At 42.7% G+C, this 26,470-nt stretch overlaps 1 protein-coding gene across 3 annotated transcripts in view; it reads right to left on the reverse strand.

The window, feature by feature from the left end:
* The window catches only part of PLXNA4 (plexin A4), a 445,689-nt gene that overhangs the window by 57,804 nt on the left and 361,415 nt on the right, over positions 1–26,470 (reverse strand). For all 3 annotated transcript variants that reach the window (XM_052680712.1, XM_052680714.1, XM_052680713.1), the window contains exons 11-18: positions 24,911–25,007; positions 21,922–22,112; positions 15,478–15,629; positions 14,691–14,808; positions 9,720–9,856; positions 7,912–8,079; positions 1,493–1,586; positions 700–939 (exon numbers count right to left, since the gene is read on the reverse strand). In XM_052680712.1, coding sequence (XP_052536672.1) covers positions 700–939; positions 1,493–1,586; positions 7,912–8,079; positions 9,720–9,856; positions 14,691–14,808; positions 15,478–15,629; positions 21,922–22,112; positions 24,911–25,007 — 1,197 coding nt within the window. The remainder of the gene's footprint in view (positions 1–699; positions 940–1,492; positions 1,587–7,911; positions 8,080–9,719; positions 9,857–14,690; positions 14,809–15,477; positions 15,630–21,921; positions 22,113–24,910; positions 25,008–26,470) is intronic.

The following is a 26,470-nucleotide window of genomic DNA, read 5'->3' on the forward strand; positions in this document are numbered from 1 at the left end:
TTCCTTCCATCTCTGCTTCTATTACTCCAGTGTTAACATTGCACTTGGCATTCATAGTTCACAACTCACTTACTTAGTAAGTAAAAGCTGCTCAAAAATCCTACAAAAGACAGCATGAATACAGACTATTATCAGTCAAAGCTGCCTGTCCTGTTTCTTTCCCTCAAACTCCACACAAATCTTCCACAAGCAGAAAATGATCAGGTAGTACTTAAACATATTTCCAAACGTGCAAGCAGGTATTCTGCATGCATGCTCATTTATTTGCATATGAATCTCATACAACTGCTGATATGGAAATGTTCAAGCATATAATTTGTTCTTTGTGTTACTATTCAGGTTAAAGATGTGATGGAGGACTGATGTGGGATTTTCCCAAGGGTGAAAGAAAAGTGTCTAAAAGACAAGAAATAGGCTGGGGTACAGCAAACAGCATTGGATGCAAATTTAGGCAGCAAACAAGATGCTAAAGCAGTTTACATTTTTTAGTTATGGGTACTGGGAGATGCAGAGCAGTGAGTGGTGTGATGTTCGCAAATGGTGATTGATGTGATGCAATATGACAGGTTTAATGAGTGGAGGAAATCTCTGGGACAATGTTGGGATGCCACTACATTTAGCGGGTTGTTGGCAGACACGAAATGGCAATAAGCAGCATGTGTCTGACCATCCTTATCCAATTCTTGGTCCCCATCTCACCTTCAGTATGATTGGACTTCCTGGCTTCAACTCCAAGATCCCTGAGGGATTGAAAACTTCAAAGATAGGGTTTGGATAGTAGGTGAAATTGGTTTTGTTGAGGATCAGCAAGGATTGCACATTGTCGAGAATGAAGCCAAACTCCTCTGGACGCTCAGCTAGCTCAGATTGGTGATTGGGGTCAACAGCCAGCGCAGGAGCCTGGCAGGTCATCTCTGTGCTGTTCTGCACCTCACAGTTCTGGAGAGAGAAACCCAACACAAGAAGAGTTTATGGAAAATGTCTTCAGCTCTACTGGTAGGCTGATATTTTTCGATGACATGCTCATCTACTCACAGAGGACACTGAGGAGCAGAAAAATTTTGCTACCAAGAGACAAGCTGGTGATCCATTTCATCAAAACATAACCCATTCCTACCAGGAATTTGAGACCGGGTACGACAGCTTGGACTGCAGCAGAAATTCTCTATGCAGAGAGTGGTGAGGCACTGAAACAGGTTGCCCAGAGAAGATGTGGATGCTCCATCCCTGGAGGTGTTAGGAGCCCAAGGTCAAGTTGAACAGGGCTCTGATCAAGCAGGTGGCAAACCATGGCATGGGGTCTTTAACGTCCCTTCCAACATAAGCCATTCCATGACTCTATTAATTGGCCATCTCGTGCCTTTCTTAAAAGAAATCATACCCTCTTCTCTGAATGCAGAAAGAGGTTTCAGTCTCCACAGCTGTTAGGCAGCCTCTATCACCACCTGGGATATGTCTTCTCCTGCAGTTGCAGGTTAGTACCAATACTCACATTGACATGTTCCTTTCCACCATGCTTTGCCCGGATCTGAGGGTTCTGGATCAGGTCTAGGTGAGTTCCCCACACTGCAATGGGTGTGTTGCCACTAGAGAAAAAAGAAACAAAAGAAGAGCATAAAACCAGTTAATACATACCTGACTGAATGGACCAGTAGTGGGTGACTTGTATTCCTAAATGTTGTTTGCAAAGTGTCTGACCACATCTTATGGTACCAAAGGAAGGCAAACAAAACAAACAAGACTTTTTAATTCATTCATTTGGGGAAAAATATGTAAAACTGCATGCTTCCACAAATTGTTCCATCAAGCAGCATCTGGGTGATCTTTTCTGTTAGGACTAAATAGCTACAAACTTTGGTGGTGAGAAGAGCAGAAAATCTAAAAGAAGCTTTTCAGAATGGTCCACAGACTATTCTATAATGTGTAAAGTTGTGATTTTAAGAAACCCTCAAAACATCTGTCTTGTGTAAGCAACTCTCGAGGATCCAGTGCTATCTTATTTGCATTCTGCATTTGTCTTGAATATTAAACGTGTTATAGAAAGCATCATTCTGAATAAAGCAATGTCACCTCAGTGAACCACCTAATTCATTTCTGCCAGGGAGCCCTGATCTATAACACTGAGAAGAAACAGAGCCGATGTGTTCAGACTTGGTTTCCATTGGGTGACCTAAGCAGATACGGTCTGCAAATGGTGTAGAATCAGCACTCTACACCATGGTGTAGAATAGAGATTTGTAGTCATTGTGTCCTTTTGCTCAGCCAAGGTTTCATGTCCTGAGAGAACTCATTCATACAAGCCACAACCCCGCCTTTGGTAGATTTTACTGCTTTTGTAACATCTCTCAGGCCAGCTTAAGAAGAAAAGACAAATGGAGACCTTCTCATTCCATGTAATTAATGTCACCAGAAGGAAAGAGCTCTCTGAAACACTCTTCTTTCCATTCCCTTGCCTCTTCCATCTGCAGTCAACACCACTTTTAGGGGACTTTCAGGAGAGGGAGGAAGAAAACTGCAAAGGAATGGATCTGGGTTGTCTTTGAGCTCTGCATTGAGGGGAAGGGTTCACCATAAGGTTTGGCCAACTCAAATCAATCACTGCTCAGCCAGATAGGCTCTCCCTTTTCATCACGAGTGCCTGTAGAAGGGGCAATAGGGTGCAAGGGCAGAAGGGGGAAGAGCTATCTGAGAAAGTGAAAACTTCAGCTGTCAGGACTCCAGCATCCAAGACAGAATGAGGAAATGTCATCAATGGACAGCCCAGCCTCTGCTGCAGAGCTGAAGATTTCCCAGGGAGGAGGAGCACTCTCATCAGTTTTGACACCTGCCTCTGCAACCCTCCTTGGAAACTTTCCAGGCTTCAATTTATTTCCTGGAGCTCTTTCTTTACTGAGAATCGGAAGGAAATACATGCAGAAATCTGTTGTATTTATATGAGATGGGGAAAAGAAAGCCTAGAATCCATTTCCAGCTTCTAGGTAAACCTCTGCACGATGAAAGGTGAAAAAAGTGCATTATAAGTGAGACTGGAGAAAACACCAGAGAATAGATAAACTGCAAGGAAGATGCCTGAGCTGGCCCACAGATCTCCCCTAGTTCTAATCTTTGTTTTCCAAGTTCCTCTATTGTGTATTCCATTATTAATCACATAGGGCATGTAAAAATGAATGCCAACATGCACCTCTGCTCAGCAGTGCAGCTATCAGGTTTCAGAGAGCTGGATGCAGCTAGCTGGGACTAAATCATAGAACCATAGAATCATTAAGGTTGGAGAAACCACTAAGATCACCTAATGCAACCACCGACCCATCACCATCACACCACTAAACCATGTCCCTCAGTGCCACATCTACCCTATTCTTGAACACCTCCAGTGACAGCAATTCCACCACCACCCTGGGCAGCCTGTTCCAGCCTGTTCTTCAGCCCCTCTAGCTAATTTCAGACTGATAACCAACAGGGCCAGGACATCAGTCATACATTGGCTGGTGACCATTAATGCTTTTATAAGCTGCACACTGGCTTAATTTAAATTGTCTTAACACTTTCCTAGGCAATATCTGGTCATGGTTTGTGGTATAGCAAGGACCAGAGAATACTTCCAATAAACAGAATGGATGAAGCTATTCTGCCTTTCAAGAAAGAAAGATTATTTGATGGTAAGGATGAGGGGTATCTCTACTTGCTGGCTTCTGGACCAAAAACAGACCTGAATTAGTATTTACTAGTTTAAATATAACTTTGCTCAAGAAGCCTGTAAATCTAGACTCATCTTAAGAATAGGCACAGGAAGAATGGCACAAGGAAGGCTACCCCACTGCCATAAAAAAAGTTTTTGCCAACTTTCCAAGACATGGAGACACTTATGTGACCATTCTTTTGACCACAAACACCAAGTCTTTAGCAATAGGTGATGGTGAAGCCATGAGCTCTACCAACGAGTGCTGTCACGCAGCATCTTTCTGCAGGTGCTTCTGTGACTCTTCACTGAGAGGTTCCTTATAGTCTTTCAAGCAATGCCTGTATGAACCACATCTGGCTGTGAGCTTTGCAGAGTTCTCACTATCCATCAGTAAAGAGAAATTTCCCATGGGGAAGTGTATATTTTGTCATTTCTGTGAGGTCTGTTTGAATGGCTGAGCTCTCTTGATCACACAGAGGATTTCTTCTGAAGTCACACATTCACTTATAAGAGAACTTTCCCATCCTTTCCTTATAGAAAAAATACCTTCTCCCCAAAATTCATTTACAACTTAGATATCCTTGACATCATCCACAGAGACCTTGCTTTTCAGTAACCAGAAGATAAATTCACAAAACAAGTTTTTCTTTATCCATTATCTTATTTCATGTGGATTTTTGGCTATGGGCTTTTATTATTTTTATCATCATGTATTATTGTTATGAATCTCTGCTGACTCAAACTAGAAGAGATTTCACATATTTGCTCAACAATTTAATGTGTTCCAGACATATCAAATTCATGTGCATATATAAATATATACATATATGAGTGTGTGTATGTATAAATAAAGCCTTTTATTTAATCAACCACGTCTGTGCATACAGTTTTAAACCCATGTGTTAAAAATTCTGTATTTGTTTTGGAAATTGAGTTTAGAAGGTTCAGACCACAGTTTATAAGCACAGTAAGAGTGGTGGGTCAGAGGAGTCTATCCTCTGCAAAAGTAAAGCCAAAATAGTCATAGAATCCTTATTACAGAATCATAAAATGGCCTGGGTTGAAAAGGACCACAATGATCATCTAGTTTCAAGCCCCTGCTATGTGCAGGGTTGCCAACCACCAGACCAGGCTGCCCAGAGCCACATCCAGCCTGGCCTTCAATGCCTGCAGGGATGGGGCATCCACAGCCTCCTTGGGCAACCTGTTCCAGTGTGTCACCACCATCTGAGTGGAAAACTTCCTCCTAATATCTGATCTAAACCTCCCCTGTCTCAGTTTAAAACCATTCCTCCTTGTCTTATCACTACCCACCCTCACAGTCATATCCACTAAAGACACAAACCCACCTAAAGGTTCAGTCTAGCTTGCAAATCAAGCAAATTCAACTGTTACTTGTTTTTTTTGTGAGAACTGCTGTCCGTTGCCTTCAGCTGCAGACACTTCTTGCCCAGATCAGATCAGAATAGTGACAGATACTGCTCACCATCAAAAATTTAGAGGTGTGAACACCAGGAGCTTTCTTAATTTAACTCTTCTTTGGCCCCAAAGCTTTTTATTCTGCAGATCTATATATTTTCTGGACATAATTCAAATCCCAATTAAAAGTATTAATAGCGGCTTACAACATTCTAGTTACCTGCCTGTTTAGATTGAGTCTTTTTTTTATCATTATTTTTTGACTACAGTAATAAATCATCCATAATCTTTTCTTTGTTGTCTTGGAAAATGGCACTTGAGAAGGCTTTAAGCCAGTCTGGGTACCTTCATTTGCTAATTTTGCAATGTTAGTTTAGCAGCAATCATCTGTCCCTCAAAACGGTTTAGTCCCTCAACTAGGAGTCATGAATCAAAGCACAGTGCATTTGCTGCAATGAATCATACTGCATAACAGATATAGCAAGGAAGAGCCTACTCAGTCTATCCCCAGATCCATATGTTTGACTCTCTGTACTTGAGTTGGGACTGTGTTCAACCAGCTCTCTGAGCCTGTTTTACCCTAATTGCCTCCATTACAACCTGCAGGGCAGAGCTGCACAGATTAACAGTGATAGTCCATAAAAGATCCCAGACACTCTGAAACCACAGATGTAATTTCAGACACTGTGTTGTCCTCCGAGATTACAACCTTTTGGAGTGATTCAAAGGTGTAAAAGAAAGGGCATGAAGGCAGAGGTGGGGTGAGTAGATCTGGTTAAAATTTGTCACTACCAATCAAGTGGATGCTTTCTGATTTTAGAGATATCAAAGGAAATCAAAATTAGAGGCTGTACCTTACTGATGAGACAGATAGACCCTCAGTCATCCAATCTATCAGCTACACACCCTGAAAGTAAGGTAGCACCCATGAAATAAACACACATTGATATGTTTTATGCTGGGAGAGAGGACAGGAGATTCATTTGGGAAATGGGATAGAGTCTCTGCACCCCATAGCCAAACAAAAACTTTGCCAGTTTACCTCAAGCCTCTCCTTGGCTACATTTTGTCTCTTGCTGGGAGCTTCAGAAGAGAAACCAAGGAGCAAAAGACTCTGGAGATCTTCTTTCATCCCCCAGCCTGAAGCCAGATGAAGGAAGGGCCCTATTCTGTAACTTTCCTGGGGATAACAGAGGAATTCACTCTCCTTGGCTGTCAATCTTGCACCCTTTAACCAGTCCTAAACTCACTTTAATAAGGAAAGGACTAAAGTGATTTCTCATTTTACTGATAACCTGAACTCTGACTGAAAATAAAACCTCAAAATGGAAAATCCAGATGCGAAAGCTTCAAGCTCGATGTGTAAAGATTCAATCCAGCTAAATCGGTAAATTCCCTCACGGTAATTAAAGGCACTAATTGATTTGTGAAAACATCTTCTGGAGGGAAGCTGAACTGAAGGGATTTATGAGTCCTGCTCCTAATCCCTAGATACTCCAATCAATCCTGCTTGACAGGAGAGCAGAGAGCTGCAGTGTATGAATGAAGGAATACTGAGATTTCTTATTTTGTATCTTTTCGAGGAAATACCAGCACATCTAATAACCAATTTCTCTCTTCCTGAGACCATTTCTGCAAGATTCTGAGTGCATTTGGGTCTCGTTTTCTCGCTTCCACAACTAAGACAAATGCTCCTCTCAGGCATTTTCAGATGAACCTTCCAAATTCACCAAAGCAGCAGCAATGGGCTGAAGAGCAAAAGAGTACCTAACAAGGAGGAAGGCCCTCCAGTAGGGTAGGGACTAGGGCTTTCTTTGTGTTTTTTCTCAGGAGATGGCTCTGGAGCTTTCAAGCATGACAGCCAAACAAGGAATAGGGAGGGAAGATTTAGGTTGGATATCAGGGGAAAGTTCTTTACAGAGAGAGTGTTGACATGCTGGAACAGGCTGCCCAAAGAGGCTGTGGATGCCCCATCCCTGGAGGTGTTCAAGGCCAGGTTGGATTGGGCCCTGAGCAGCCCGGTCTGGTATTAAATGCGGAGGTTGGTGGCCCTGCATGAGGCATGCGGGTTGGGTCTTGATGATCCTTGATACTTGGATCCTTCCAATCCAAGCCATTCTATGATTCTGTGAATACTTAGTCCTAAACCAACAAACATATGAAGGTTGTAAATGAAGTGCTTTAAAACCTGAGTACTATTCTCTTTTCTAAGCACAGTCATGACCAATGGACCATGAAAAGGTGTAGACTTAGCTCAGTGGAACCCAAAACACAGCTATGACCAGAAAAGGTAAGAATCAAAGTCTTTAGGAATACAATAGACCCAATAAAATGTAATATCACTTGGATAGGTAGCATTTGGGTACAGGAGACACTGAGACAAGATTCTGGTGAGCAACTGCAGCTGGATTTTGCTGCATGAAGAGAGGAAGCTGTGCTCTACTTATGAAGGTTCATTCAGCCTTGGGCTACACTGAGTCAGTTTGGAGAATAAGTGTGGCTCCTGCCCATCCCTCACTAGGTTCTTTGGAAATGTTGTCCTAGGGGTATACATGGCTACAGGTACACTCTGAGCATCCAACATGCTGTAGAGGCTACACAGAACATTCCTGGCATTTAATGTCTCCCCAGGAGGCAAGTCCACCAGCTCTCATGGTTCTTGGGCCCTGTGAATGAGTTAGATAAATATGTGTTTTCTAGTGAACATGATGCTTGGAAAGCACTTTTAAGTATCGGGGACCAACACAAATGTACCAGTGCTGCAACAAAAGATTAAAGGAACTGGTGTGATGTGCCCATGGGATGATTACCTGAAGATGCTCCACTCAGGCTCAATCCTCAGGATGGTTGGATCTTCCACATATTCATACTGCAGCTCCTGATGTATTTTGGCCTTGTCCACTCTCACAGACACTTTTACTTTCTCAAAGCCTTCATCTGAGGCTGTGGTGTTACAGACAATGTGCTTGGTGGATCTCCTGTGAGAAGAAGTAAGTAAATATAAAGGAGGATCTGCAAGAAGCAAACCAGTAAGAACCCAGTTACATACTCCTATGTTCTGTGATCTTAACCTATTAACTATGAAGTGGTGGAACTCGCTGCTGCAGGAATATACTGAGTATTGTGTGACAAATTCATCACGGGAAGTGGCATTGCCTTTCCACCAGTTTAAGTAAAACTACACAAGCCACTATTGCTCAGATCTCAAAACACAAACCTCAAGGGAAGTCCAAAACAGACCTCGCTGCAGAAATACTTCTGAGCGATTAAACACGTGACGGATATTTCCTTCCTGCCTGCAGGCATGTTCAGCAGCAGCTCATAAAAGGGAGTGTTTGCACCTCAGCTTTCCAGTCCAGGATAATAAAGTTTACTTTGCATTAAGGACTGTAAGCCTTGTTTAAATGCCACTTGCAACATGCCTAGGACCTTTGTATGGGAAGTGCTAATGTAGTGGGAAGCATTTCATGATTTTACTTAAAATGGATTCTGGGTAAATGTTTCCTTTTGGGCAAGGCTCAAATACAACTCCAGGACTGCATATTGCAGTGGCATTGCATTGCCTTCAGTAAAGAGCCAAAAATCCAAGCTTCTACCACCTTCAGCCTTCCCAGCCCTGTGATTTGTGGCACGGCCTCATCTCATATCCCTAGAAAGATAAAATGGAGTTCATTCTTCCCTTGTAGCATGGCATGTACCTCAAACGTACTCTTCAAGTGCTCTTTAAATTTCCCTGAAAACCATGCTGAATCCCTTCTAAAACTCCCTAGTCTGTTCTGTAAGTAACCCCAAGCAGTGTGGTTCCCATTTGGCCTTTTAAATTACAAGCTGTGACTTCACCTTCGTGCATTATAGATGTTAAATCACGCCTCAGTCATGACAGGCAGCTAAGCAGGATCCCAACAGCCAGGAGATGGAAACATCCTGCCCCAGGACAGTAGTCCCAGCTTCCCATTGGGCCCGTCTTCTGGCAAAGACAAGCTGGGAGAAATGTGCCAACTTTGTCTTCAGCTTCCACCAATACTGGCAGCAAAATGCATTGCACTTAGCAGTTTTGAGCTGCAGGAGCCCCTGGGAACTGGATTTAGGCTCATTCTCACAGGGATCAGGGAACATTCAGCAGGTAACACTGACATTAAGCCTCTGAACTGCAATTGAATAGGAGCCAATCCTGAGCGAAAATGCTACAAGTCATCTGTTTCTCAGCACTATGGGACTATTCTTGGATAAAAGGGAGGTGTTTTAATGCTTATAACTGATGTTGTCAGATTTTCGTTTTTGCTTTTTCTAAAGTAGGGACGTCAAAATGAATCTTTTAAATTACATACTCTCAAAACAAGTAGCAAAGCATGGGACCGTGGAGAATTGTAGTGAAATTTGACAAGGAGCCATGGAAAAAGCACATCAAATAGCAATCAAAACAATGAAATAAGTCCTATTCTCCCACCCCACAATGTACTCAGTAAGGTTGTGCTGGGGAAGAATGCAAAGGTCCCACTGCAGAACAGATGTTCTGCCAAGAATTACTAGAAGGACAGGTTGTCTGGGCTGCAGAAGTCTCTTGACCATGATTGCTTACATCTTTCAGGTATGTAAGGAAGGAAGGACTCATCTGTACCTGTAGAAGAGGCATGGTTGTCGCCCAAAGGTCACAATGACGTTGCTGCCTGCGTTGAGGTTATTACCCGTAATTGTCACCTGAGTGCCACCCGATACAGGTCCCCGCTTCGGCTTGAGATCAGAGAGTGTCAGAGTCTGTGAAAGCAAAGAGTCATGTTGAGAGCACAGGAGATGAGCAGAGGTACCTACAGTGCTAGGGAAATGTAGGCAACCCCAAAAGTTTATCTACGTTAGGTGGACTTCAGAAGACACCAATATTTTCCTGGTAGAAGAGGAGACTGGAGTGTCTCCTTAACAGAATCATTAAAGTTGAAAAAATAGAATGATTAAAGTTGAAAAAGAACTCTAAGGTAATCTGTTTAAACCATCAACTCATCCCCACCATGTCCACTAGACATGTGCCTCAGTGCCAAATCCATACTTCTCTTGAACACCTTCAGGGATGGTGACTCCACCACTGCTTGAATGACAGCTTGGCTAAGATGAACTCAAGACCTAAGGCTAATTTCAAAATCCCTGCAGAATAAGGCCTGCCCTTGTACCATTCAGAAATGCTCTGAGCTTCCTCATCTCCATGCCTGGGGCAACTGCAGCCATGACCTCTCTTATCTCCACTATTTGATACAACTCAGGAACTTTTTTTCCAACAACATTTCTGCAAGATAAACTGGGTCTTGAATTGTCTTACTGGATCTCAACAAGGACTCTTTGCCCCCAGAGAAAACTCAGGGAGCTCACAAGCATTGAAAACTATTGTGTCTTGAAAAGATTACTCTGAAGTTCATTGATCTACCAAAGAAAGAGGTCCTGCTGTGCAGCTCAGGAGGACACTTAAAATCTCCCCCTGTGCTCACAGCTCTTTTCTGTGGGAAGGAGGAGAGCTGTGACTCTCAGAGAATCTGAACATGTGTTTTGACTCTTGCAGGCCCACCACATGAACCCAAACATTTCTCTTTTATCAGATGTTGATGCTGAAACAATCTCATATGGCATGCATGTCCTGCACTGATACAATGCAGCATCACTCATGTTAAGGTGTTCTCTGAAATAATTCAGCCACGAGAAAGAATGCTGTGCAGATGAATATTTTTTTCTCAGTTTCCTGCTTGTTTGAGTCTCTCTTCCAACCATAACACAACGTTACACAATTATTATATTAATATAATATTAATGTTAATATATTAAAAGAAGGGCACCATTCCTTAAGGAGCCTCAAATCTGAAACCTTTTTCTTGCCCTCCAACTCCATTCTTCCCAAAAGCAAGATAAAATACTCGAACTCGGAAAGCACAGATCACCCTATTGCCATAATGCAGAAAGGAGACATCCATTTTCAGGGAGAAACTTGGAGTTACAGTTTATTCTTTCATTTGCATTTTAATAGAAAAACTTTCCACTCAGTCCCAAGTGAAAAGCCACTATATGCATTTAAATGAAGATTTTTTTTTTTCCCCTCTCTTTAAGAATGATGACACAAATGCTTGAAGCTCTCCTCAGCTCCTCTGAATGAGCAGGTACAACATAGAGTCACTTTATTGAGCTTTGGAGACCATTAATCCCTGTTTATAAAATGCCTGACACACACCATAGCTCCCTCTTTCACACACACACAGCTCTCCCTGTGTCCTTCTGGTTAACCATTTTGAAAAACAGCAGCATGGTTTCTTCTTTGCTTTTGTTCAAAATGAAGCTGCTGCCTGGAGGAAGAGCTGAATGTGAAAATCAGACTTACAGCCCAGTAGAAAATGTATCAGTAGAGATGGACACCTCTTGCATTTACACCTGTCTGTTTCTGATACGGTGTTTTGGAAACTATTTTGCCTCAAGAAGTCCCTTATCTATCAATTGCTGAAGGTTGGGAAGATGTGTAAGAAGAGAAAAAGAACAAATAAATGCTCTGTTCCTTTTACATTACTGTGACTATTCTCTAATAGCTTTTATTGGGATATAAGATGCAGGAAGGGTCTTCAGTATAAAGGGCTTCTCTATTTTGAGGGTACTGCCTCATGCTGTGATGGCAACGCCTCTTCAATTCCTTATTGATAGTCACAGAATCAACGCCAAGTACTGCTGCCCATGAAATGGATATTGGGAGACTACTTCCCACCTGTGAGAAAATGTGTTGAAAGTCGCCCATTTGGTGCAATACTGGATGCTTTACAAACCAGATAATGACATTTGAGTTAAAGATCTGAACCCCTTCTCCCAGTCCTTGATGGACAGGCATTTCTGCCCCTTTCCCCAGAGGATAATAAATGTTTATGCCCCACTGAGGGTTCTTGCATAGTGAAATTATACCAGCGATGCTTCTTGGCAAAGTGTTGATGCATTTCGTGCCGATCTCACAAAAGGTTTTATGGCTAATCTTTCCAAATTGCAATAATCCATTAATTATTCACCGTGGCCTTCATAAATACTGCACAGCACGTCTGCAGTAAAAATCAGCCTCCAGACTGTTTACCGTTTCCATTCTGGTGAAAGTTGATGGAAAATGCATGGAGGTCTATTGGATCTGTGATAGGCTGAGGTGAAAAGTGACAGTAAAGGAAGGAGGAGGCCAGAAAATCATGGAATAATAGAATGGTTTGAGTTGGAAGGGACCCTTAGAGGTCAGCAAGTCCAACTCCCAGTCATCTGTATTTATCTGGAGTCTTGACTACTTTCCTCTGCTGTGGAACCTTCTACTTTCTTCTAGCACCTCCTTGGCATAAACTATCCACAGAGAAGTTGCCACGAGAGCTGTGTCTGAACTGACTTCATGGTGTACGTTGAGACCTTGGCTCCCACATCACTGATCTTGGAATAAGGGCATAGAAACATGTGACCCACACAGTTCATGCACCCAGCTATCCTTTCTATTGGTTCAATAGCAACAGCTGGAAAGGCAGTACACAGCCCTCTCTGAGCCTGTCCAAAATGCTCTCCTGAAACAGAGAGCCAGAATAGACACAGACAGAGCAACCCAAATCACACTGAGCCAAAATAAAGGCAAACTCCTGTGTCCGAATTGAAAAGAATGAAGGTAATGGATTGAAAGACAATGGAATTAATCACAGCAATAAAATGAATTAAAAAAAAATCATTTAGCTCATCATAAATACCATTTCAGCATGCAACCAAATGCTTTGTTTCTCTTTTGGCTTATTGAACTCTCTAACACAATTTGCATTTTTGATCACAGACCAGTTTGAAAAAACAAATTAACAGCATTTTAAACTTAAAAGTTCTGCTTACAAGTGTTGAGAAAAGCTGCTCTATCATCTCTAAATTAAGCTGCCTCTTTTTCTAAACACTGAAATAAAATATTCTGCTGGGTACAAATAATCAGCTGTTCCATTTCTCACAGGAGAGAGGAAGGCGGAACCTATTGGCCAAATTTGACCTTGTTTTGCTTCAAACCTTTTGCAAAAGCAATTTTCCAAAGGATTTGCTGTGTGTCTGGTAGCAGCACTTAACTCCCAGGTGATGCCCATCGTTGGTTTTTAAACATCTTCCTTTCTTGAAAGCTGCCACCCACCACTGCAGGACGCCAAGGCATGTTGCGATGTGTGTAACAACATCTCTACCCTCTTGGCAGAAATATCAGAGGAAGCCAAGCCATGCTAATGAACACCTCCCACTATGAAAGCAATGGACACGGGAGAGGGCATATGATGGGCAGGCTGGGGAGCATCGTTGTTTTTTTCTGTCTAGCACAAAGGTATCAAGGTATGCAGCTGAGAAAACCCTGCAGACTTCACGCTTGTGCACGGCTGGGATAGTTGGCAGCCAGAAAGCCAGCAAGTGGAGGGAAAAGCTGTCACAGATGGACACGGATGATCAACATCAGACAGTAATTTCAAGAGCAGCAAAGGTGACATGCTGAAGTGTAATGTCCTGGAAAGAGCCCTTCTGTCAGTGAGGTGGGGGCCACTTCTTGAAGTATTTCTATGCTCCCCACATCACAGTAACACCTGAGTGACACTGGAAAATACAGAGATCACTGCAGTTCAAGGCGGAAATCTAAGATATTTGAATTCATTACCAGTTCTCTTTGCCATGAACAAATGCTCAGGCATGTGAATTATTTCAGAAAAGACTCATTCCCTTGCAGGGGTTGAGAGCTTTTGATGGGAACAAAGAGATCCTCTCATCTCAGACCTGCACAGACCTGAACTGATCAAGGCTAGGCAATGCTTGCATATCCCCAGCAAGGAGCCTTACAGAAATAAGGAGTTCTCTTGGACACAAAAAGCGAGCAGAAAAGGGGAGGAAGGAGCAGAAATCCAAGTTGAATGTGCAGCATGCACTGGGCTCTGCTTCTCTCTTCCATGAGGTTTTCACTATGGCAAAGCCACAGTTTCAGGCTGAACTTCCTCCACCATGGTGGTGCAAAAAAAGAGCCCAGAGCCCTTCCAACTGCTTTGCATACTGATGTCCACAACAGACAGTGCATCACACCCATCTGTGAGTCCAAGCAATATCTCCAAAAAGATATGTCTGCTTTCTGAGTGCAGTCTATGCACACAGCTGATGCCAGACAACCTACTACTATTTTTCCTTTTCCTTTTCCTTTTCCTTTTCCTTTTCCTTTTCCTTTTCCTTTTCCTTTTCCTTTTCCTTTTCCTTTTCCTTTTCCTTTTCCTTTTCCTTTTTCTTCTCTTTCTTCTTTTTTCTTCTCTCTTCTCTTCCTTTTTACTTTTCTACATAGCATTTTTAACTATTAATGAAGATGTTCTGTACTATTTTGGACCATGGCTGTATCAAACTGAAGCTGGACTAATAATCTGGACTATTAATAGACTGTTAAAACATTAATTAAGAGAGCTATTTTTGCTCATAAAAATGATTTTGAAAGGAAATGGAAGGAACAAGTGTACTCAGGATGTGAAGAGCACAGAGATGGAGTTTGGTCAGAGAACAGACACTGAGAAGTGGACCAGGGTCTGAGGATCTTCAGGGCCCAGGAGATCTTCTTGCAGGACCTTACCATAAAGTAGTAGAGCTGTGAAGACCTGGCCATGAACTCTGGTTTGCACTCAGCCACACAGATCTCCACAAATCCAGCGTGCTGGCTGGGCTTGGCCTCCCCCATCTCACATACTATCCTGTGGAGAAAACAGGAAACAGAGGCAAAGGTTTAAGGATGGTTATGCAAACTGGGTGAGATGAAATCAGAGCACACAATCTGTGTTCTTGGGAAATGGACTGTAGACTTATCACATTCTCTGTTGCTTTCCAGTCCAGGATCCAAATTGTGCACTAAGTCATTCTTTTTTTTAATAAATTGTGGCTTTATTTCTTTATTTCTTTATTTCTACTCAGTGAAGCAGATGGTTGGCTGTTGGGCTGTTGCAAACCACCATACCATCACTTAATTATGTAGACAAATACTGGACAGAGATCTGGCCCCAGGAGTTCCTCTGCCCTCCAGTCTTGCACGGTGGACACCTTTGCATCTATAGGGCTTAATGACCATTCCTGCATGGAGAAAGCTGCTTCTTGGAGTTGTGGCCTCACAGACTGCATTTGAACACCGTTGTGGTGGCTGCTATTTGAAAAATAGATAATTTTATGCCATACTCCAATGATGATCACACAAAATATACCAAATACACTAATAAATGCATTATTAGCACCTGAGCTGTTAGTGAGGAGTGGCATCTTCTTTGGACTCTAGGGAGGCTAGAGGGAATGGACTCCTCAAAGACCACACAGGTAGCAATAATCAGTATTAGATGTTCTGTGGCCCACTGTCTGCCACACACCCAACTTACTGCTCTGCTGGGATGTACCCTTCCACCAGTGGTTTGCACTCCACTCCAGCCACTTTAACATGAGATGCAATGTCTCTGAATTCCAGCCCCAGGTTCTCCCCACGGATGGTAACCTTAGTCCCTCCTTCACGAGGGCCTGTCACTGGGTTGATCTGGAGAAACAAGTCAGGAAAAAAGAGAATAATTTACCTTTGTAAATACAACATCATCCTATGAGGCAGTATGAGACCTTTTTGTCACCACTAAAGATGCTCATAAATACTCGTCAACTGAAGTAATCAAACTACTCCAGATACATCACTGGGTCCATCTCCCTAGCAAATATACTGTATTTTACATATGATCCAACCTCAGACTATCCAAAATTCTGCCTCTGATATCATTTCTCTTTCTTCCAGCTACTTGCAAAACACATAGAGAGGGATAGGAGATGTCTTCCAGGTAGAAGGAAGGGCTTCCAATGCTGCAATGCCACTGAGTTCTGCATTTTATAGACATAAACTACGAAAAAGCAGGAGTGGACCATGGTGCAAATAAATGAGAGAAAGAACAAGAAATAAGTTGCTTTAGCCAGTCAGTTTATGATGTGAATTCCCAGCCCAAAGTTCAAGTTTTTGATCTGTTCTGGAGGGTGCTATCAGGTATGCCTCATGAACTCAGCTGAATATGTCCATCTGCATAAATAGCATCCAAGACACAACAACAGAAACAGTGTCAGATTAGGTGCAGAGTAGACTGCCAGTGACAGAAGCAATAGCAGTAGTTGCTATACACCAATACATATCTCCAGAAGTTCTCCAGCTACCTTCATGGGAGAGCAGGGTCCAGTGGAAAGGCAACAATGGGAGCATGGATGGCTTGTTCATAGGGTGGTGGACTATTGGCTGGGAGGTCTGAAATGAATGGATGTCCCAGTGCTTCTGGTGTTTGGTGACATGACATTTGCACCACAGTCTTGACCTTTACTAGACCTTAGGAGGGTAGGATTGCTGCATCTCATTCAGCAGCAGCTCTGTTGGGCAGCAGAGCCAAAGCACCCTCTGAGTTTCAGTACTCTCTTCTCTCCCATTGTAGAACTTCACTCAAAGCTATCAATCACCATGCAGTATTTCTGGTCCATGCAGAGGGAATGTGTAAAGGGGAGAGCACTCTGCATTGCATCCATCACGCTTGTTCAGAAGTAGGTGAAAATTAGCTTTGAAGACACCTACTCAACACTGAAACAGCATGGAAATTAGGGGGCTGACTCTTAGTTATCTCAGTTCTGCCCTTCTAATTATTTACTGCGTCCAAATGTTTTGCCATATGACTGGACGGCTGAAAGGGCCTTCTAATGGTATTCCCTGCTGCCCATTCAGGATGTCATGGCTGCCATCTGCCAATCTTGGCAAGGCTATCTGTGCAGTGAGGAAAGGGGAATTCCCTTTCTCAGGCCCATACCCTTTGGCCAATGGCTCTGACAACTGGGAATCCTGGGCTGGCAGCTAGATCCTTCCAAAGCAATCTGACTGGCAGGCAAAGTAGAGGGACTGGCATGAGCAGGGCTGCTCTTGACTGCTTCCCAGCCATGAGTCTGGCACCAGAGTTAGCTTAATTTTGACTGAGAGGCCAATTTTCAGGTCATAAAATCAGAGAATCATAGAACAGTTTGGGTTGGGAGGAGCCTTAAAGATCATTTAGTTTCAACTCTCCTGTTGAAAGCAGGACAAAAAACATATAGATCTTCCACTAGATCAGATTGTCCTAAGTCTCACCCAACCTGGCCTTAAACATTTCAGGCATGGGGCATCCACAGCTAGTCTGGACAGCCTGCTCCAGTATCTTTCCAGGTACATCTTTAACAGTGAAAGGCTTTGGCACCCTTAGGAGATACTGTTTGTGACTGTTTAATATTAGACACCACAAACCACTTCCTTGATGACTGTCTTTGCTTTGACTACACTGGGAGCTTACAATCATAAATAATTTAATAGCACAGATGATCACATACAAGGACTATAGGTTACTCTGGTGTCGACATAAATTCTGCAGCACAAGTTCCCTACAGTGGCCCAGGTAGGAAACTGTGAGAAGAAACTTTAGTGTAAAGTGAAATTGAGCAAAGTCTTTTCAGCCAGATGAGAGACAGAGAGGGGTTCTGCTACAGCAAGGTGCAGCAATTCCAAATAGCCAGAGTTGGAATTTACATTCCTGTTGTCTCCATGCTGCACCCCAGTCTGATACTTGCAGTGATAGGCCCTGATTATTTCTGATGTCCCAGTGCCACAGCAACTTCAGTCCTGCACTGAAGAAGATAGGCTCTAATCAGGTCGGGCAACCATTTCAGGTCCAAAAAATGGCCAAATTCCATCAGAGCTGTAGAAAGTTTTTTCCTGCTCTACAAGTCAACATGACACTTAAGTCCTAAAATCAAAATAGTACAACATTCATGAAACTGACATGAGATTTATTTGGGTTGGCTGAAGATTTCACCCTTGGATGACAGACAATGGTTAGAAAGTGAGAAAGTGGTTATCTTCCCTAAAAATAAAATAAAAAAACAACAAAAAAAAGGAACACAAGGAATGTATCTTAAAAAATTAAAATTAAAATAGAATTTATATTCTAAGAAACTAATCCTGATGTACTTAGCTGGGGGCTCCGCAATGAAAACTTAAACAATCTTCCAAAAATAGCAATTCTAAACTATTTTGATTCTGAATCACTAATAAATATCTATTCAAGGCAAGTTTTGTATTTTAAATAATCATTTTGCCAACATCGGTTAATCCTCTCCTGATAAAATAAAACTCTTTCTGTGAATGTTGCTGAAAGGCTCGCATTATCACCATACCAAACCAATCTAATATGTACAAAAAGTGAAAAGGGAAAATTAAATCACAATTTCCACTTTCTATTATATTTCCTTACATATTCAACTCTTTTTTTTTTTTTTCCTGTAAGAAAAGTCAGGTCCCTATGGAATATTTTGCTATCATTTTGTGGCATTAAACTTGCTGTTAAGTAGTTTTCACTTGTTCTAGCAAGGCAGGTGTCCAGATAGGTAGGTCTGTGGTTAATTAGGGCTCACTTATCTTCAAAAGAACTTGCTAGTATGTAGATGTATCTCATAGCAGGTAAAAAGAGGTTTCTTCGGTGGTATAACTACTGTTACTACACAGAATAGCAGTGGTGAAAAGGAACATCTTGTCAGAAAAGTCCCTCATTTTTTAAAACTATGGGAGAGTTTGAGACAAAAGTCTCAGAAACTCAATGGAAACATCATGATCCTCCTTCTGGCTCTGACTAAAGCCTGAGAATTTAAAAAACTTACAGTAACTCAAATAGGAATCTTCCTAGATTGAAGCTAGCTCTGAAAATCCCCCTTATAACAATGCAATATTTACATTTTTATAGAATCATAGAATTGTTTGAGCTGGTAGAGACCCTTAAGGCTCATCTGCTCCAACTTCCCTTCAATTAACAGACACCTATCATTCAATCAGGTACTCAGAGCCCCATCCAGCCTGACCTTAGATGTCTCCAGGGATGGGGCATCCACTACATCTCTGGGCAACCTGTTCCAGAGCCTCACTCCACCCTTGTCTTAAAAAAAAAACACACCCTTTTCCTTTTATCTAACCTACGTCTCCCTTTTTTTGAAGGCTAACTTCAAAGCCAACTCAGTTCCTTAAAGCAGGGGGAACTGGAATTCCCCCAAATGGGTGCAGGAAATCTTTAAGCCTGACTCATCGTACTCCTTCAGATGCCTACAACAAGAAGTTGCTACTGCAATGTTTTCACAGAAAGAGAGAAGGAGCCTGTTTCTATCGTAGGTGCAAAAATCTGGAAAGAGACCTGCCAGTTTTTGCAGAGGGAAACACAAGCAGGGATGTGAAAGCTGCCAAGAAGCCTCAGCTTTCTCTTTAAGACCCAGAGCTACGACACTTCATCACAATTTACGCCCTTGGCTAATACCAAGCAAATCACAGAATGGTTCGGGTTTGGAAGGGACCTTCAGATCATCAAGTTCCAACCCCCTGCTATAGGCAGGGATACCTCCCACCAGACCAGGCTGCTCAAAGCCCCATCCATCCAGGCCCTGAATTGTCAGTCCTACAGAAGGTTCTGTGGCTGAACGAATCTGTAAGCCTTTTAATTTCACTTAGTGGCAATATAAATGCCGGAGCCAGGAAATAAATACAGGCTGTGGGAAGCTGTGCTCTGGGTTGCCACGTGCTTGTGCTTGTGCAAGTGTGAGGACACATGTTATTTCTCCTCCCTCGCCTGCACAGATATTTCCCTGGCTCCTCGCCAGGATATGCACGCTTTTACCAACCTCTCCAGACGTACCATTAGCTGCAATATATATCCAGTCACTTGAGATTACTTCCATGCTAATGGCTCAGAAAAAGACTTTGCAAGAGCTACTTATGATCGCACCAGACAGTTGGAATATTTCATGAGCGAATATTGCAATAATCTGTTCGAGCTCTGGGAGCTGTAGCAGGAAATGCCAGCAGAAATGGAAGTATGCTCCTTCTGGAGCTGTAACGTGGAGAATGAGTGATTTTCACTTCATAAGGAGACTGTAGGTAACGCACGTGAGTCAAAGCATGGTACAGAAATGTGGACGGACCTTCCGAACAGTGTGCTATTGCATGGGAAGGTCCTTGTGGTGTGGACTTCTGTTTCAGTTGGTCATCTGTCATCTTCTCAATACCAAATTCTATTAATCAATCTAAAATTTCTTAACCTTAAGTCTTTCTTAAGGTTTGAGACATTAAAAGATTCATAAAGGTTTCTTTCCCCTCAGCTCCCTGTAATTTTCAAGGCCTCAGAAGTGAACTTTCAGGAGTAACCATTTATTCTGGCTGTCACTGGGCCTGGTTTCACAGCTTCAAGTGCATTCAGATTGACCAGCTGCAGACAAATGCAAGCATGGTGGAGACCTCCACCTTGGAAACATCATAATTGGTATGCCACTTGGGCAGTCCAACTCACTGAGTACTTGGAGAGTGACAGACTACAGGAAGATGGACAGAAACAAAATCAGAGAAGCTCTTTTCAGTAGCATCTGATAAAACAAGACTCTACCCAGAGTTTGCTCTCACGAAATCATAGACATAGACAAAACCATTTCACCCATAGATACAGGTTTAGGGTTCATTTATAGTACCCATACCTTTTGATTCTTTGATTCCTTGGTTTCTAGAAAAGGAGTCCACCTTACGTTCCATATTAAACAATAACCAAAGAGGCTAGATATTCCTCAGTGTCTTTCCCCTCTTCTTCCCCATCTCATTTTCTTCCTTACCATTCTCAGTTGCAAAATAAGGCCCTATTCATTCTGCACGTTTACTCATCTTAATTAAGGTACAGTGACTGAGAAATGCTTAAGTCAGGGTGCAGTTGGTAAGGGTGCAGTTTCCCATTATTATGGCTCATATCTGTCACTCTATCTGCCTATGTCCTTGAAAATGATGCCCATCATTATGGCAAAAGCATCCTAAGAGCAGATAAAATCACTGTAGACTGGAGTCCTGATTCCCCCTCCTTGCTGTCTCTTTCTTCCTCTGTTTCCCCTCTTTATTTTCTTTCTATTTTTCTATCTCTTCCCCAGCTCTTCCTTTGGCCTGATCAGCATAATCAATAGGATACATTCCAAAGGACTTTGCAACTTTGTTATGTCCACCCATCATTGCCTTCACTCTCTTTTTATTACTTAATTAGACTGTTTCACTTAGTCTTGACTTGAGCCTGCCTCTTCCTTGAGCCTTCAAAAGGGGAAGGCTGATCTTGGTACAAGGCTTTGATTGATCAGTTGGGATATCTTTCACCTTGCAAAGACAACCAGGCAAACCCAAGAACTTTATTCTGCTGTAGTTAGTGGAGTTCTTTCTTCCCCAGGCAGGGACTTTGCTTGTGTTCTACTACCAGGAAGCATGAACTACAACCTGCCCTCTTTCTTTGACGTTCTGTCAGTAAATCTCAAAACACTCTGGGATCACTCAATATCTCCTCTCATCCAGTTTGGCCAGAGAGCTCCTTTCAGGAGAGCTGTGCTCCTTTGACAACCTTCACATAGTCTACTTGAGATGCCCCCAAGTGTCTTTTCTCGCCTCCAACTTCACCTCTAGAAGGCCCAGGTCTCCTGAATGCTGCATGTCAGATTTGTCAACCACATGTGGGCCACTCAGATGCCCTGAGGTCTTCCACTAGGAGACTGTGATGCGCAAATCATTCACGTTCATATTGACTATGGTGAGAAAACACACCTGAAGCTGTGTGCTTCTTTTTGAAGCACACCATAGCCCTTCATCCCCATAGTCACTTGGGACTTTGCCTGATCCAGCAGAGATCAATCTTGACCTTCCCCTCACCAACCCAAAGACCAATCAAGAAAATAAACCAAGGGAAGGGTACAAGAGGGAATCTACAGGCTCTTGAAGATCCATGACTTACATCTGTGATCTTGGGGTTGGTACATTTGCCTTTGGTGCTGGACAACTCCAGCCACTGGCTGTCCTGGGCTGGGCAGTGCTGCTTCAGCGTGCACTGGTTCTGCCCCTCACACCAGCCACACTCGAAGTCCGGGTCGGCTTTCAGGCACAGGCCACAGCTGTCCCGCATGGCCCCACACTTGTACAGATGAACTGCAGGGACAGGAAAACAGAGAGGACTTCAGAGATGCAGACAGAATGGGTGAGCAGTGGGATGTCAGGGGCAGCAATGAGGTGAGGGCTGGGATGCTCATCCCAGAGGCAGGATGGGGCTTATGCAGGGGAATAAATAATACAGGATAAAATGCTTATACCCTCAGTGAAACAAATTGTCAGAGTTCATCTCCCATGCAAAAAATCTCACTGAATCACACAATTGTAAGGGTTGGAAGGGACTTCTAGAGATTATATAGTCCAACCCCTCTACTAAGGGGGTTTGCTACCCCTTAGAGTAGGTTGCACAGGAAAGTGTCCAGACAGGTCTTGAATATCTCCCTGTTTGTAGAAGCTGAGAGCAGGAGGGATGCAGCCATCAGTGTAGAATGATGGACTGCAAGAGAGACACTGGGAAGAAAGATACTTGGCCAGTGACATGGCCTCGGCCCTTCCCTTTTCCTGAGAATGTCTGAATGGCATCCAGTGATGTTTCAACAAGTCCCAGCTCTCCATCTATAAATGGCTTACTACACCTGCTCTACCCAACCATCTAAACTCCATGTGAAGAGTTTTCCTGGAATACCCTACCCAGAACTGAGCGTAAAGCTACTCAGGTTTTCCCCTAAACAGAAAATCTAAGAGAGAACAATAAATTCACAGTAGCTCTGTATGTGAGGCTGAATGCAGAGTTTTACCATCAGCCTTTCCCTCTTCTTCTGCTCCAAAAATTCAGACTACTTTATACTTTGAAGTACTCAGTTGATCCCCTTCTAATACCAACAGCAAAGATTAGTGCTTAGCTCTGTTTTGGGCTGCTAATAAGTGATTAGAGGCAGTCAAAGCTTTTTTCCAAATAAAGCCTAAAATTCTTGCAGTACTATGAAATGAGATCATGCTATTTATCCTTATTTTACAGTTGAGTAAACTGAGGCCTGAGTTGCACAGGGTGCTAATAGCAAAAATCTGCTCCCTGAGGCTGAAGATGGCAGAACTGAGGCTTTCAGATTAGTTTATTTCTGTACTTATGTGGATGTTGGTGGTTTTCTTTGTAAGATATGAGATTTTCCCTTTGTACTTTTGTGTTGGCATGCCGGTAAGTGACTAAAGTCTTGTCTGTGGTTATTATCATGCACAATCCAAAAGCTCAAAGGTTTTGAATCTTCTTGCTGGAAAGCTTTAGCTCTCACTCTAAACACTATACCTATGCCCCATTCTCTCAGAAGTCAGCAAGTATTGACCAATGCAGGGGAAACCTTGGAAACTTTTTATTTCTCCAGGTTGGTTGCAAGAAAAAATTGTGAAATACTGTCAACCTCAGCATGCTGCAAGCCTCTTAGGGCACAGAGCTTTCCTTATTTGTTGAACTGCTCTGCTCACAATGTTTGGTTTAATGTAGGCTTTCAGTCTACCAGCCCAGCCTGTGAGTTGTTGGCTGTAACAGTGGTGGCATCTTGGTTGATCTTGGAAGCAATGTACCTTTAGTGCAACTTCACTTAGAAAGACACTGAAGCTAATCATTGAATCATACGGTTGGAAAAGACCTCTCAGATCATCTAATCTAACTATCCACCTATCATTAACATTGCCCATTAATATTGCCACTTGTCCTGCCTCTGTATCTCTCTCAATTTTCCAAAGAAGAAAATCTACTCAAAAGCTCTGCTAGCGGATTTTACTTATTCTTAAATACTACATCTGTGTTAGTAAATAAAGTTCTATGTGTCTACGAAAGCATGTGCTATGCTTCCATGTGATACAGCCAAGTGTATCTGGCTGGTATCCTCCCGCTACAAAACATAATGGTATAATCCAAGCCATTTTTTGATGGAAAGGAGTCACAATATGGGATGAAGAGTTGCCTTCTGTATCGCTCTCCAGCTTCAACGAGGTGTTGGTGGAAACCTCATCCATCGCGGCTCAGCTCAAGGTTGTGTGTGAAATGGTATGAAAAGAATTTGGGAGTACGTGACTGGGAGAGAGGAGTGGGAGAAGCAGTGGAAAGTGTCCAAGGAAAAGGAAGGTAAAGTGAGGGAGGGAGAAACTTCTGAGAGGCGGTGGTGTGAGAAGGAGAGGCTGAAGGTCTGAGCTGTGAATGCAAAGGCTGAGAGCAGAGGGAATCTGGGGCAAAATCTGCCATGTGGTTGAGGGTGATGGACAAGAAGAAGTAGGAAGATGTGAACGAACCTCCCATCTCTGGCAAAAACAATTGTCTCAGGGTTGGACAAGCAATAGCCCTCTGTGAGAAGCACACCAACTCTGTGCCATGCATGGCAATTAAACAGTCAGACTCCAGGCAGGAGGAAGATGTCAGTCCTTTGCTGTTAACGTTTTGTTTTGTTCAGTCTCTTCCCACTGACAAAGCTGCAGCCTGCTTCCTCCCCCTCTCCCTTCCTCTGTTCATTACCACCTCACCTATGAGCAAAGAGTGCCCACTTTCCTGGTGTGTTAAATTGAAGAGCATCACTCCAGGAGAAATAAACAGGGGGAGAAGGCAGGAGGAGTAAGGAAGGAAGACACACACACACACACAAAAAAAAAAAAAAAAAAGGGGGAGAAGCAGGATGCAAAGGTGATGAAAAATGAGAGAAAGCCATGCAAGTGGGAGGAAGAGTGGTATTTCTCAGAGGGAAAAAAAAAATCACAAAGCACAAAAAAATTGGCAATTTGCAGAGTGCAGAGAACAAGTCTGCAGCAGACAGCGCAGGGAGATGGTGGCAGCTTTGTTAAGTGTAGGGAGGGATGTGGCCCGTTGCTAAGGTTACCGCTTCCAAGGACAAGTTGAAATAATTCCTTACCTTTGTTCTGTGCTGGGTTGTCAATGTTGAAATTCCCGTTCCATACAACGGTCAGCTCCACCGGCAGGCTGTTAATCTCCATTCCTTCATACGAATACTAGAAGAAAAGGAAAAAATGAACCCAGAGTTAACTTCACGCCCAAAGGCTGGGTTCCAGGGGAGGCAAGAAGTGGTACCATGAGTTGTGAACAAGAGAAATTGAGCTGTCACCTGGATCCCTACCTGTCATTACCTCCAAGAAAGCCAGGGGAAGCTCTCAAAGCTGTGGTTCTCAGTGAAGGAAGCTGTATCCATCTCAGTAACATGTGAATCCTAGCTGCTAGGTGAATATTCTGTACTTTAAACATATATGCACATGATGGGAAAAGTACTTTCTAGCTGTGGAGCACAGTTCTGAAGGATATTCTGCCAATGCTTGGGTGCACCTCTAAGGTTAGCAATGGGTTGCTAGTTAGGGTAGTATGGTTAGGTTGAGGTTGGACTTGATGATCTTGAAAGTCCTTTCCCACCTGAGCAATTCTATGATTTCAAGATTCTGTGATATTTGTATGCATTGTATGTATTTGGATATAGCATCCAAATATACCTCTGCTGTGTACTCCATAGGTGCTGAATAGATATCCATGTTTATCTATGCCAGTGTCATTTTGAAGGGCTCTTGAAAGCTGAGTGAAGTCTCGAGTATCTCAGAAATGCCTTAAAAAGGGGAAAATGGAGCTTCTGTGTAATTATAGACCTGTCAGCCTAACTTGGCTTCCCAGAAAGAAAGTACATCAAATTATTAAACAATCAATTTATAAGCACCTGCAAGATGATAAGGTGATAAAAATCAGCCAGCATAGATTTGTCAAGAACAAATTGTGTCAACTCAATTTAATTTCCTTTTTTGACAGGCTTAATGGCTTTGTGGATAAGAGGAGGCAGCAGATGTGATTTATCTAGACTTTTGTAGAGTATTTGCTACTGTCCTGCAGGAGATTCCCATAAAAATAAATAAATATGTAAATGGGGAAACATAATCTAAAAGAAGCCACCATAAGGTACATGTAGAAAACAGTAAGTCAGAAAATTCATTGTGGGCTGGGAGGACTTTTCAAAAGAAGTTTAGTCCTGGGTCTGGCATTACTCCATGTTTTTACTATTGACTTCATTGATGGACTGCAGATCATGCTTACAGATTTTGTGAATGACTCTGCTCTGGGAGAGGGTGCAAGAACATCCAAAGGCTGAGTTAAGAATTCAAAACAAACTTGACAAATCGTAGATGCAAGCCAAGATCAACAAACTGAAATTCAGTAGAGGGAAGTAGTGAGCATTCTTCGGTATGAGAAATCAATGCAAACAAATGTGGAATGGGAGTGACTGGCCAGTGTTGCATTAAAGGGTCTGGGGACTGTTGAAGGTCACAAGCAGATTGTGAATCAACAGTGCCATGTTGCTGCCAAAAAAACCAAACAAATCTCAATTGGAAATGCACTAGACAGAGTTTCCTATATACACAAGCCTCAGGAGGCAATTATTTTTCCCCATCCAGAACCAGAAAAGCTTCAGCTGGTTCAG

This window comes from Tympanuchus pallidicinctus, unplaced genomic scaffold (genome assembly GCF_026119805.1).
Source record: "Tympanuchus pallidicinctus isolate F22 unplaced genomic scaffold, pur_lepc_1.0 scaffold19, whole genome shotgun sequence".
Taxonomy (NCBI): Eukaryota; Metazoa; Chordata; class Aves; order Galliformes; family Phasianidae; genus Tympanuchus; species Tympanuchus pallidicinctus.